This window comes from Zalophus californianus, chromosome 1 (genome assembly GCF_009762305.2).
Source record: "Zalophus californianus isolate mZalCal1 chromosome 1, mZalCal1.pri.v2, whole genome shotgun sequence".
In the NCBI taxonomy this organism is placed as follows: Eukaryota; Metazoa; Chordata; class Mammalia; order Carnivora; family Otariidae; genus Zalophus; species Zalophus californianus.
In genome coordinates this window covers 68572559-68586865 of record NC_045595.1, presented here as the reverse complement: position 1 = coordinate 68586865, position 14307 = coordinate 68572559, and the positions used below count along the sequence as shown (strand labels likewise).

The 14307-nt window shown below is 49.9% G+C and overlaps 1 protein-coding gene across 3 annotated transcripts in view; it reads right to left on the bottom strand.

Moving 5' to 3' along the window:
- Positions 1-14307, bottom strand: part of LOC113918524 (myosin VIIA and Rab interacting protein) — a 417240-nt gene that overhangs the window by 75078 nt on the left and 327855 nt on the right. For 2 of the 3 annotated variants that reach the window (XM_027587034.2, XM_027587036.2), the window contains exons 5-8: positions 9363-9443; positions 5614-5741; positions 5314-5394; positions 2756-2899 (exon numbers count right to left, since the gene is read on the bottom strand). In XM_027587034.2, coding sequence (XP_027442835.1) covers positions 2756-2899; positions 5314-5394; positions 5614-5741; positions 9363-9443 — 434 coding nt within the window. The remainder of the gene's footprint in view (positions 1-2755; positions 2900-5313; positions 5395-5613; positions 5742-9362; positions 9444-14307) is intronic. The other variant, XM_027587037.2, reaches the window with a different exon arrangement.

The window sequence follows — 14307 nt, the reverse complement described above, 5'->3', positions numbered from 1 at the left end:
GACCCAGCTGGATACTGGATTTCTCTTTATGCCTAGATTCAGGCTGCTTTGTTTGGGGCAGCTCCCATGAGTACAAGCCTGAGTGGAGAAAGACAAAGCATTCACGTCTCCCTGACTGATAATGTTGACGAAAATATGCTGTTTACATATTGCAAATCACAACGTAGGGAGAACTCACAGGGAGAGGCCAGGAGGGGACTTCTTCGATCAAACATCAAAGTTAAGGATAGTAGTAGGAGCCAGCGGATGATCTTGTCCCCTCTGTAAGGTGCCAGGCCCTATGATCTGGGTGCTTAAAGTGTTATTTGAGGGGTGTGTCAATGGCCTTTCTGGGCTTTTCTCAAACTACAGCCTCAAGGATCTCTCCCACCCCCTCTCACATAGGCGGATTCAAGCCCAGGGAAGGTGTACATAGCTTGCAAAGCACTGTATACCCGAGATTCCAACGATGCCTACAGTGGGAGAGGGACTTCCATTAGGCCTTATTCTATATCAAAATCTAGAAATAAATCATATTCTGCCATTTGCTTCAGGATAAGTAAGTAAGAAATGCATCCGCTCTCTCTCCATTGATGCTGGAAGCCAAAGTGACAATTGGGGTGTGCAGGAGGCAGGCATTTGGTAAAACAGATTTTCTGGTGAGAAAAGGAAACCCTGAGAGGACTTGTTTTAGCAAAGCGAATGGGAATCCCGTGCGACTCTGACCTGCATCCCTGGCGTGACTGCATCCCAGGTGGACTAGGGTGTCTCCAGCCCCCCGAGGGGCTGAGTGGGAGGTGTCCCTGGGAAGCATCACAGCTGCTTATTTTAAGCTGCTTTCGGCCAGTGCTTGACAAAGGAGTGTGCAGGAAGCACTTTGCTGTCCTCCTGTGGAAAGGGGGGGCCCGCTGCAGCCGTAATCACTGCTGTGCCCACTGTTCGGACTCGTTCTAGAGCCCTCTCTCGCACATCTCCAGTGACACACAGAGTGTCTCCAGCCTCAATGACGTGGCAGGAATACCGTTTCTAGGTTGAACCGTAAGCATGACAAGGAGCCCCCCTGAACATCTGGTGGGAAAACAGGCATTTCCTATCCAAGAGCTTCCCCATGACACAGGAGACAGGAGCAGAGCGGAGGAAATGCTCGGAGCCGCGAGACCTGGGTTCTGGTCCTGCCCCACCCCTCAACTTACTTCCAGTGGCTCAGGCTAGGGCGGCCTCAGTTTACTGGTCTGTAAAATGGGGAGAATGCAGGATGCCCTCACGTGGATCTAACGAAATAATATGTGTGAACTCCCTGTGCACAGAAAGTCTACATAGAGAAATATTGGTCATATGCCAAGCCTGGGGGGGATTCACACCTCCTAGAGCCCCTCAGATCTGGCTCTTTCAGAAAATGCTTCCGAAGGACTCCCCAGAAACAGGGCGACACCGTGGATGCAGCCTGCACTCTCAGCAGCAGCAATGGGTTCGTGAAACCTCTGAATGACAAGCTATTTGAAGGTCACGGGCTTCTCCCTCCTCTGAACCCCAAGTCCATTTCCAGTCTCAACCTTTCAGGGAAGCACCCACAACTGTGGGCTGACTCGTACCCTGGCCTGCTTTGCTAACCAGATTATTCAGTCCCGGAGGGCAGGGATCGAGACTCCTATTTATTTTGCTGTCCTCGGTGCCAAGGGCACAACAGCGCAGTAAAATAAGATGACGGCATGTTGACAAGGGAAGGTTCTGCCAATAAATCAATGAAGCTAAATCTCCGATAAAGCCACAAGGATGCTCCTTGTTACCCCCATGCATCTGGTGGCTGGTGAGGACACGGGGAGGACTGATGCGGGGGAGGCTCCTGCACATCGCTTCTGGGACTGCATGCCTACCACACAGCTGGGGTGCCCACCCGTTTTTCAATCTGTTCACGGAAGGGATCAATGCCACTGACCCTGAGGAGGAGCGGAGTAAACACGTGGCGTTGCTCTTCCCATGTCTGACTTGCCAGTTTTAAATGGCACCTGGGTGCTGCCCCATCCCCCCCTCACCCCGGGCCAGCACCGTGGGCTCCTGCCACTGCTAGAAGACGTGCCCTGCCAACCAGTCCCTGCGTTTCGGGCTGAATCTCCGCACAGAAGGCCCGGCTCCTTGGCCGCAGCCTCCGTCCTTCCCAGCCCCCACGTCTTCTGCTGGGGCCACTTCAACAAGTAAAGGATTTTGCAGGCTTGGCGGCTCTACCATAGACATGAGCAGGCCCAGACCGTGGGGTCACAGGAAGGGCCCTGTGCTTTGTGGTTCAGCCCTTGGCTTAATTTCAAGGTCATGGACAAAATGGCTGGGCCACTTCCCAACTCCCCGCCCATGTCCACAGGTGGCCACTTCGGTGCCTCAAACAGCATGGCAATTTTCTCTCTGTCCCAGCTCAGGTTCAGTAAGGCGAGGGGTAGAAGTTGTAAGGAAACCTGGGGCCCTCATAAAGCTGTTTTCACAGGACCAGTAGTACAACACTTTTCAGAATGAATTTTAAAATTCAGAATCCATATCCTCAGAAGCTTGTCTGTGTTTACTCCCCTGGTCCCCTCTGGCCCCTCCCAGACCCCATCACACACACACTTTCCCTGTTTCTCACCCTGCCCCCCTTCAGGTACCTTTACCCTGTCAGCTGGGCACACGAGTCAACTACAGATGGTCTGGAGTGGTGACCCCACATCTGCAGAGCGTTGGCTCTGAGCTGCGCCTGAGCAGGACACCTGTGTGGGGTGGGGGAGGGGAGTACCGCTTGGGGACTCACCCAGAGGGTGGAGGGAGCTCGGGGGCCTCCTGGGGGCGCTGTGGTCCCCTGGTCAGCTGCCTCCGCACTGCAGCTCTGGGGCTGTGACCACTCCGGCTCTTCTTCCATTTGCTGTTCGCCTTTGCTCTTCTGTTTCCTTATGATCTGGGGAGGGGGAGGGGGACAAGGGGGGCAGGTTACTGGTCAGGCCTTCAGGTGCTGTGTGGAGTAACCGGGACGATCTCTGGGATGTTTTTTAGCCACGTAAGAGCTTAGTTTCAATAGCATACCCGCCTGTTTCAGATCTGCCTTTGGGTAAAACAGCACAACTGTAGCCCTCCACATTCTACAGCACTTTATATTTTATAAATAATCCTTTTATGATGCTAGCAACTTTCATTCATTAAATGTCGACCACATGCCAGACTGTTGTAGGCACTGTATACGCTGGACCTCATTTAATCCTCAAAATAATCCTAAGAGCTATGGGCTATAACTCTCCTCATTTTACAGATGAGGAAACTGGCTCAGAGAGGTTATCCGTGAAGGCTGCACAGCTCGTAAAGAGTGGACCTGCATCTTGAACCCACGGTCTCTGGCTGTAAATCCTGGTTTTAGGAAGCATTGGCAGGGTCTGTGAAGGGGGCAGGTACAAATGAGCCATGAGCTGATAGCTCATTTGTACCACTTGCTATGTTGGGTGTAGCCATATGGATAGAAGGAATCTCTCCTTCTATCTAGCCCAGTGGTGTCTGGGCTCCCAGCTTCCTATAGGCAGCTGAGAAAACTGCAGAGACACCAGTCTGGGTGTATTCTTCAATGTCTTTGTCGCCCAGACGAGAGAGCAGGAGGCTGAGAGCAGGGAGAGCGAGGAACCGAGGGGCCATGCCCTGGGGCGGACTGGGGCCTGACCAAGATGTACCCCCACCTCCATGGTGGGGACCTGGCCACAGGTGCCCACTGGGCTCTGGGGTTGCTGGGGACTAGTCACATCCCGTGCCCGGCAGCTGCACAAGTGTCCGAGCCCTGACGGTCTGTGTTGGACAAGTGGGGACAGATGGCGCGTTTGCTTGGTTCCTAGGTCTCCAGCTTAAAAGCAGCTGAATCTGGACTGAATAGACTTTGAACTGTGGGTTGGATGAGACATTTGGGGGCTCTCTGGGGGATAAGTAGGGATCTTCTGTATGCGCCATGTGGAAGGGACATGGATTTTGTGACCAAAAGGGAAGACTGAACTTGTTCATTCCTCCCTGCGTGCAGTCCTTTGTCATGTGACTCTGCATCCGTCCCAGGGTTGGGACGGTAAGTATAAGCCCACGGCAGTGGGCTGACTGGGTGCCTTGTTTGGTCAGTGACGCGTAAGGAGGGAGTGGGTAACCACAGAGGTCAGGGCTGAGCCTGAGACTTAGCCCACATGGTTGTTTGCTCTTGTTCTCTGGTGCTCCCATCCTGGCTCTGAGCAGCTGCTGTGCTTCCTGCAGGGCGCCAGCATGAGCATAGAGCATGGACTCCAGCCCAGCCCACCGCTTGAGCCGAGAGCACAGATGCATGAGTGAGAAAGAAACCGAGGTCTCATAAAACATTTTTTGGTCTTTGGCCCTGGTTCCTGGCACAGAGCTTTAAACTTTGGGAGTATCTTTGTTATGCTAATGAGAGGACTCAAAGCTGGACCCTCTCAGCTCCCCGATCCACCTCTGGGGTCGGGGAGGGACTGCATGAACCTGGCTGGGGCAGACACCAATGTGCTGGGAGGGCCATGGGCCGAGGCAGAGGGCACGGAGGTCTGCACGCCCCCTCCCCAGGCCTTGTCACCTGTGTTATCTCTTCATCTGGCTCTTCATTTGTATCCCTCATGATAAAACTGTCATTGGCAGTGTAGCACTTTCTGAGTTTTGTGAGTTGTTCAAGCACATTATCCCACCTGAGGGCGGTCATGGGAATCCCTGGATGGACAGTAGTGCAGTAACTTGGGGATACCTGAGACTTGTCACTGGTATCTGCAGTGGGGGCACTCTGGTGGGGCTGAGCCCTTAACGTGTGAGGTCTGTGCTCACTCTGCGTAGATACCATCAGGACTGAACTGTAGGACACCCAGGTGGTGTCAGAGACTTGCCCGTGGCACACAGAAATCACCCTTGCTCACAACCAGAGAGTTCTGGGGCTGTTGGCTTCTCGACAGTAATGAACGGATATACCATGTAAGGGACAGTTTAGGGCATGGAGTGACGGCCAGGGCAGCAAGAGACTATTTGAGACGTGTGAGAAGAAGGCACACGTATGCACACACACGCAAACACGCACAAGCGGGAAGGCCAGGAAACAGGAAGACAGTGAGTAGCCTGCTCCATGCTGAGTTCCTGACTCCCTACCCGCCAGCTCAATCCCTAAAGGCAACCATATTGGATCCTTCCACTCAGATTTTGCAGTGCATTGCAATCCCTCTGCGGTGGCACCCAGAGTACAAAAGGGAAAAGTGACGAGGCACAGAAAGGGTGCCCAAGACAACAACGGGGTCCACAGTTGCTCCTCAGCTGGCCCGGGATGGCGAACAGCATCGCGGGATGCCCGGGCCCACCTACCTTGTGCAGGATAGTTGTGGCCAGTTCCTCGGTCAGCTCCTCCTTGTGGTCCCGCAGATAGCTGGCCTCGTTCTGCTTGTCCTGCGGAGGGAGGGAAGAGAATGGCCGCAGGCTGTGGGTGGGTCGGGGGACTTGGCGATCACTTTCTTGGGAGTCCTGACCACAGATGCAGGGGGAGGGTGGGCCCTGCTCTAGACCAGGACAGCCCCCAGGAGGCTGGTCTTCCGACAATCTGTACTGTCTTCTGGCGGCCAGGACCTTGACCCACACCTCCCCGCAGCGGGGACAAGGGGGTCATACCAGACTGTCCCCATAAGCTTCGGCTTTGGAAATTGCCTCCTCGATGGCCTCTTCAGCCACCCGCAGGGCGACAGCCAATGTGTCCATCATGCTGTGTCCTAGACAGGAAACAGAACACAGACCACTTTCTGAAAGGGAAAAGACAAGTAAAATGACTGTTCCACTTTAGTTCTTCTGTGTAAGTCTTGCAAGGGCTGGGGCAAAGTTCTCAGTACTCGGCATGGCGCACCAGCCCTTCTCCCCTGCCTCGCTGTCTCCCCCTCACCCCCAACCCCAGACACGAGAAATTGTGATTCTTTGAGAGCCACCGTCTCTCCCTTCATGGCTCCTGTATCTTGACCTTCTTTCCTCTGGTCCCTGCTCTGTACCTGACCTGGGTCCTGGGGCCCCCAAGGCTTGGCCCAAGAGTTCTTTCTCTGAAAATCCGCCTCCGACCCCGCCTGTCCCCACCTTGGCTGGATGTCCATCCAAGGCTCTGGGGTTGCTTCCCACGGAGCCAGAAAGACCTCCTCCCAGCCAGGTCATCCTCAGAGAGCATGACTGGATCACACGCAGTCCCTCCGGACATGCAGCGTGGCTTATAGATAACTGCACTTCTAGAAGGGCTTTAGATAAAGAAATAACAGCTCTTCATCTACTTTCTTAGACGAAGGCTATGTGTTATTTTGTGCATTTCAGGTATCACTGTGAAGATAGGGATGAAAATTATTCAATGTTCGAAGGGCACTGGACTGTACACATGGTTTAATGCAAACATAAAACCCATGGAAGCAATGTTTAGACTCTAAGCCAATACTATCAATAACAGCAACACTGGCCAACCTCACCGAGCTCGACTACCTCCTGGCCCCTGGCGGAGTGTCACATGCATGGCCACAGTTCATCCGGACCACAGTCCACTGAGTGGGTGCCATCTGACGGACAAGAGAACTGAAGCACAGAGAGGTCAAATAACTTGGCCGAGGTAACTCCATGTGACAGGAGGAGAGATGAGGTTTGAGTCCAGGACTCTGTCTGCAAAAGCCCCTGATTTTAACCACAAAAGTGAGACAAATACAAGCTCACATGATTTAAAAAAATAATGCTATCGTATTTTTAGCAAGCATATTTTCTTTTTGCAAATGGCAACAGGTGGGAGGAAACGTCCCCATGTCAAAAGGACTTCTGCAGGTGACGAAATTCTTTTTGGAGTTGAGTACTTGCAGGAGTTCTACTTCCCCCAAAACTCGATCTTTGCTTTTTACTCGAAAGTGAGAATTTTGATCACTCCTCCCTTCGTTTGCCCCAGAAGCCCGACTCACATCAGGCCCAGAAGCCCAGGACTGCAGGGGCCGCCTGCCTATGTCTCCTTTGCCCAGATTGCCACTCCCCGTTTCCATTTATACTCTCTTACTCAGACATTATTTAACACACGCAAACCTCCTGAAAGCTGCCTCAAATTCTCTGTAGAGCGAGACTAGTTGTAAATACATCAGTTCACTCATTAATCAATCCCTCAATTAAAAAAAACTTGATTCAAGCTTCTTAGGTTCCTCAAGACACAACTGTGGACAGAAAGTGGCATCTGGCAAACATAATAAAATCTCCAAAACCAACCCAGTGAAGCTCGAAGTGGTCCAGCAAGTTGACGGGTCGATCACAAGCTGGCTGTGATGATGGTCACGTCAGGGCTCTGCACACCACAGGGTGGCCGACTGAACACACAGTTTCCCCAGTCACACCAAGTGCTCCCTGGAGATAGACACTGTACCTCCCACGTCTCTTCTTCAAGATACCAACCAACACATTTTTCTCACAAGTCCTCGCTAGCTCTGTGAGGCCCCCAGTGACGCCCCGATGGAGAAGTCAAGTCCACGCTCTCCTGTGCTCCCCAGGCTATGGGGTGAGCAGGCACTTATGCTAAGAGGCTTGCAGGAGGGCCTGTGGTGGGGAGCGTTCCCCAGTGCCACAGATCCCTGGCCAGGAAGAGCCCACAGGCTCTGGATGCTACATTCATGACTTCTGGATGAGGGTGAAGTGGGGCACTGAAGATGTTTTGGCTGAAAGTGAAGGTTCAGGTCGGTGTCACAGAGGGAATGACTGGCAGGGGTGTGGAGGAAGGAGAAGAAGGTGAGGCAGAATGACTGAAGCTCAGAGGACCCGCAGACAATGGGATGGTCGGTTTTATGCATCATCCTGGCTTGGCTGTCGTACCCAGTGATTTACTCAAACACGAATCTAGGTGTTGTTACGAAAGTATGTTGTGGATATGGGTAACATCTACGATAGCTGACTTTAAGTAAAGGAGATTGCCTTGAGGTAATGTGGGTGGGCCTCCACCACGCAGTTGAGAGAAAAGGCCTTATGAGCAAAAACTGAGGTTTCCCGGAAAAGAAAGCCTGTCTCAAGACTGAAACACTGGCTTCTGCCTGAATCTTCTGCCTGCTGACCTACCCTATAGACTTTGGGCTTGCCAGGCCTCACAATTATGGGAGCCACGTCCCTAAAATAAAATAAATCTCACACAAATAAATCTTTGCGCGCGCGCGCACGCGCGCACGTGTGTGTGTGTGTGTGTGTGTGTGTGTCCTATTGGTTCTGCTTCTCTGGAGAACTCTGGTAGATACGGATGGTCACTGAAGGTAATACTAATACAGGGGAATTGTGGGCAGGAGGCTCTCAGGTGACAGGGGTCAGAATAGAAAGAGAAGGAGAGAACTGGAGAAAGAGCTGAGAGGAGCTTGGGTGACCGGGTTGAAGTAGGGGAGGAGGGAGGCTGAGGGAAAGGGAACTCTTGCCAGGGCACGTAGGTGGCTGAGGTTAGGATCCCTTTAGGATCTACAGGGCTTGATGATCAAGCTTTAGAGGTCTGAGTCTAGAACTCTAGGCTGAAATCAGTGCTGGGCATTTCAGCTTTAGCAGTGAATGGAGGTGCATGGAGCCCACAGGAGTGTGTCGTACCGTGGGGAGAGGTTCTAGGTGGCAAGGATGAAAGAGCATGGGACCTTCATGCGAAGGGACCCAAAGGAGAGAACAGAGAGCATGCGGAGGAGCTGTAGGGACCCAGGAGCAGGTGACTCAGGAGACTCTCAAGGTACAGCACTCCACCTGAAATGGTGGAGAAGGTTTTATTTGAAACCAGAAGTTTGTTTCGCTTTTAACTTCTACTCTGAGGGGACTATGATATTGGTATAAAGAAGTAGAAGTGAATCAGTACATGATACATTCTTTTTTTTTTTTTAGATTTTATTTATTTATTTGACAGAGAGAGAGACAGCGAGAGCGGGAACACAAGCAGGGGGAGTGGGAGAGGGAGAAGCAGGCTTCCCTCGGAGCAGAGAGCCCGATGCGGGGCTCGATCCCAGGACCCTGGGATCATGACCTGAGCCGAAGGCAGACGCTTAACGACTGAGCCACCCAGGTGCCCCGATGCATTCTTTATATGAATATTTTAATATGAACTACACAAGTGTATTCATTATCATATTCCAACTCCGGAAGATGGAGTTAGAACTGGAGGTCTCCAGGTGATATAAAGTATCCAGGGGTTGGGTAGCAAATGCACTGCTCTCAGCCACGCCTTGGCTATAATCACCAATTCTGACGATGGATTCACACAAGAAGCAATAACAAGAAGACCCCTGGAGACTCCCACCCAGTAACAAGTGGTTGTGTCTAGCGGTTACATTGCAACTGGGAGACCCCAAGTTTCTGAAGGTGTTTCTATTCCACCAACTTCCCATTAGCTGCAAACTCTTAAGCAAACTTACCTTCTGACTGTCTATAAAATGTTGAATCACTGCCCGAAATACTTCCTTCATTCTCCAGGTTTGCCTCGAAAAAGTTTCCTCCTAAAGGGAGGGAGGGAGTGAGAGAGAGATTGGGATTATCACAGGTCCCCAGTGAGCACTGTGCACAGTCACAGCCCTGGCAGACCACCACGACCCACTCTGGTGAAGTCAGCTTTGCAGATATTTAGAGAATCACTGGGTTCCACAATAATGTTTCAGCTTTTGATCAGTCACCTTTTTATTCTCACAGTGATTCCTGGTGTAACATTCCTGCCTCCCTCAACTTTCTTCCAATACCTTCTTTGGAGGCAATGTGGAGTCAGAGAGAGAATGGATTGAAGCCGGAGAGATGCAAGGTCGTCACTTCCTGGACCTGTAAAGTACTAGCTGTGTGACCTGGAGCACGTTACTTAACCTCTCTGACACTTGGCTTCCTTACTAGAAAGAGAGAAAGAACAAGAGCTCGTGATGCTGTGGGTTTGGTCTTCAGTTGCAGTCTATGGCACTGACCCAAACAGTTGCCTTTAGCTATTGATTTAACTGTCACCATTCTCTTCCATAGAACGGAGTCCATGTGAAACAAGCCCAGAGTGAGACAAGGTCAATCCATGGTGTTTGATCTTTTAAGGCCCGCTGCCTCTCCTCTGGTCTTCTTTGAATCGAACGCACAACCCTAATCTTAATTCCAGCCTGGGAAGAGCAGTTGGCTAACCCCTTTTTAAAGCCCTTTTTCAAAGTTGGGGATTTTTTTTATTATATTTTTTCACGTGTTCATTCATCAAATGAGATCTCTGCAGATGGGGATGATGGATTGTTTTAAAGTCACTGTATTGTATTCCCCGTACCCAAGATAGCACCGAGACAGCAGGTGGCTCAAGGAAAATGTATTGAATTGGATGTTGATGGAAAACACTTTTTGAGAGAACCAAGAAAGTAAATATGGGTCTATGTGCCTCAGCTCAAAAGGGGGCAAATGCCATCAATGCTATGTCAAACTAAGCAATAGGCCTTTAATACATCTAATACATCCTGTGCTTCCTTGGATGGGCTTCCTTGGACGGGAACCCCAGGGGTAACTGCTGTAGGTACTTGAGGCAGGTTTAATAGATGGCTACCTTTATGAAATAGGCCATTAGTGGGTAGCCTATCATGGCAACTCAGTCTGACCATATACCATTCTCTGTGTTTGTGTTTTTTTGACCAGGCTTTCACTTATTCTAGCTCTGTGACCCTGAGCCAGTGGCTTTGTCTTTCTGAGTCTCAGTTTCCTCACTTACTTTTTTTTAAATTTGATTTTATTATGTTATATTAGTCACCATACAATACATCATTAGTTTTTGATGTGGTGATCCTCACTTATTTTATAAGGCTGTAAGATAAGTCATCTCCGCAGGCCCCAAGCTATAGTTCCAAGTGCAAATATTTCCCTTTAGTGTGGCTACATCCAACATTCATTCATCCATCCAGCAAAGAGTCTATGAGCACCTACTAGGTGCCTGGCTCTGGGCTGGGTGTTAGGGTATACTGGTGACCAAAGCCAGAAATCCTCACTGCTCTGATTGGGTGCTTCATAGTACAGTGAACGTGTCTAGCAGGGATAGTGAGTAACCAGCCAGAGGGATGTGGGGAGGTGGGAAAGCATCTGGGGCAGAGCAGACAGCTTGCACAGGACAGGCTGTGGGGACAGCAGGGGCATCTGAGGACCTAAACGAGAGGCAGTGTGGCTGGGCTTGGAGATCCAGACTACGCAGGTCATGGTGAGCATACCATGTTTTGATCTTTATTCCAACAGCCATGTAAAGCCAGTAAAGCTTCCATGGAGGTGATCTGGTCGGATTTGTGCTTCCAAAAGTGCACTCTGGCTGCTGTGGGGAGAACAGCTCAGTGAGGGGAGTGAGGAAGGGCAGGAAGCGGAAGCCCTGAGCGCAGCATGCTCTCTGGAGTGTGCCTGCCACCAACTGGGAGGAGCACCGAGGCAGGGCAGGAAGTGGGGGAATGTGCAGGAATGGTTTAGGAAACACAGAGACTCAGGCATGTTTACCAATCAATAGGAAGGAACCAGTTGAAAGAGAGGCTGGCTCAGCAAGAGGGAAAGGATGTGTGACCTTGAGACCTTCCTGGAAGGTGACAGGATCCAGTGCAGGGGTGCATACTGTCTGCCCTGTGAAGAACGAGGTGAGGTCCTCTGCAGAGAGAATGGGGGAGGGTGGAGGGGAGTATGAGGAGAGAGAAAATCTGCAAATGTCACTGGGAGACTGAGCTGCCCAGAGGACAAGCTCTGGTTCTGCATGATTTTAAATCTTCTGGGACACCACTTCTCCCTGTTTCCCTTGACATTCACAGGTGGGAGCTTCAGTGCTATTTAGGAATGGCACAAAGCAGTTGAACTGCTCTGGAAAGCATGACGTGGCAGTCAGATGACATCGTCATGTCTTTCATGAGCTGGAAGAACCTCTGATGTCACAGGGCTCAGCATTTTCAAAACCCATGTTTGTCAGTCAAATCCCAGATGAAAGATGCAAGAGCCCCTTTCAGGAATCATGTCAAAAATAGATACAGACTGTTCATGAATAAAAGCAGGGTTTATTTCTCCTATTTTATTTATTTAATACTAAATGAAAGCATATGCTATTTATCCAACTGCCTGGAGATTAAGTATATTAATAATGACCACTTTTATCTTTTTGTGTAGTGCTTCTTTCTAGGGTCTCTGTTAAAAATGTCATGCTGAGTCTACCGGAGGTACCATGTGAGCACGAGTTACCACTGGACACTTTATTTTTTAAAAATGTACTTATTTATCTGACTTCTCCACTGGAATATTGGCTCTCAGATGGCAGGGTCTTGCTTGTTTTATCAATCTTAAACCAGACGGGCACAGAGTAGGTGCTCAATAAATGCTTACTGAATGTTTATTGACGTAATGAATACATCTTAGATTTACCTGATGGAACTAACGGGTCTCCTTTCAGGCCTGGCCTATCCTGTCACCCAATATGGGGTGCAGGAAGAGTAAGCCTGGCTTGGGAGGGCCAGAAGGACGGATGGCAGTGCAGGGCATGCGCACGACGGCTGGCCCAGAAGATTCTGTGAACTCAATGAATTTTCAATGGACTGAGTGTGTTAAGGCAAACTACGCTGGTCCGGGGGGTGAAGATGTTTCATAGGTACAAGGGGTTCTGCTTCAAGAGTTCGGGAGCAGAGCACGTGCCTTGCATGCTGTAGATGCTGTGTATTATGTTCTGACAACCCAAATTCTGCAAACAAGTACCCTTAGCCGGAGTTGAAGATGGAGGCATCTTATTCAGAATGCTACTGCACCAATTATGGTAAAGTGCTAGCTGGGGTTCTCCACCTTGGCTGTGCCTTAAAATAACCCACAGAAATACCTGTCCTGGGCCCGCCTCCACAGATTCAGAAGTAAGTGGCTGAGCGTGGCAGGTGATCCGGGGCGCTGGGTTTTTTTTTAAAGCCCCCTAGATGTTTTGCAATGATGTGGATGGAACTAGAGGGTATTATGCTAAGTGAAATAAGTCAATCAGAGAAAGATAATTATCATATGACCTCACTCTTATGTGAAATTTAAGAAACAAGGCAGAGGATCATAGGGGAAGAGAGGAAAAAAATGAAACAAGACAAAACCAGAGAGGGAGACAAACCGTAAGAGACTCTTAATCATAGGAAACAAACTGAGGATTGCTGGAGGGAAGCGGGGTGGGGGGATAGGGTAGCTGGGTGGTGAGCTTTGGGGAGGGAATGTGTTGTAATGAGCACGGTATTATAGAAGACTGATGAATCCCAGAGCTGTATCCCTGAAACCAATAATACATTGTATGTTAATTAATTGAATTTAAATTAAAAAAAATGCAAAGTATATGACAACTTGTTTAAATAAAAAAATAAAGAAAAGGGAAGGATGGAGTAGAGCTAAATAGTTTCTATATATCACTGGAGTTAAATTATTAGAAAAAAATAAAGCCCCCTAGGTGATTCTGATGTACAGTCAGGATTGAGGATGGCAGGTGACAACGATTCGAGGGTGCTGGGTGACAGGTGCGAGCTAATGCTAAGGGCTCCCCAGTCATGTGACATAACCGGAAGGCCACTTATGCCCTGGGGGATTTGCCCATACTTACAGTGTAACTAAATTTTCTTAAATTCGTAAATTATTTTACGGTGTGTAAAATAAATCTCATTGTTTTATGACCATGGCTTAACAGGTTTGAATATTATTCCACAGACTGTTCCCTGTCCACTTGTCCATTTTTATCAAAAGGAAATCTTAGTTTAAATGGATACTTAACCATATTAAAGCAATGGATTCTAATACTTCAGTGAAGGGTCTCAGTACCTAAAGAATGCTTTTAAGATCAAACTAGTGCCATACGGAGGACATAGGCTGTGCCAGGTGTGGAGCCACGCTTCGGGAACGCAGAGGGGATGGGGCTGCTGCTCTTGCAGCTTGTAAACCTTGTACACCGTCCCCCGAATGCAACGTGCTAAGAGCCGTACCGAGGCCCGGATGAAAGAAGCGTTGAATCACAATGGGCCAAGAACCCAAATCTGCTTCTGTCGGGGCAGACAGTTATTCTCAATAAATGGTTTTCCTCGGGAAATGACACTTGAAAATTTCAAAGCCCTGAGCTGGCCCCCGTGGGGCTCCCGTCTGCCTGATCCACCTGTGGGGCCTGAGGGAGACAGGGGAGGAGATCAGGGTTGTGCTCTGCTTTGTAGGATTCCCGGCAGGTTTGCTTTTCCCCTCCTCTTGCATGAGGCAGTAGAGAACACTTGTGAGGTCTCAATTTGGTGACACGTAAGGGGGTACACGAAGCAGACCGGGGGCTCTACGCAAGAGGGAAGAAAGGATGGGGTACAAACAAGTGAGCCAATGATGTTCTGCAACTTTCCTGAGATAGTTCTTTGG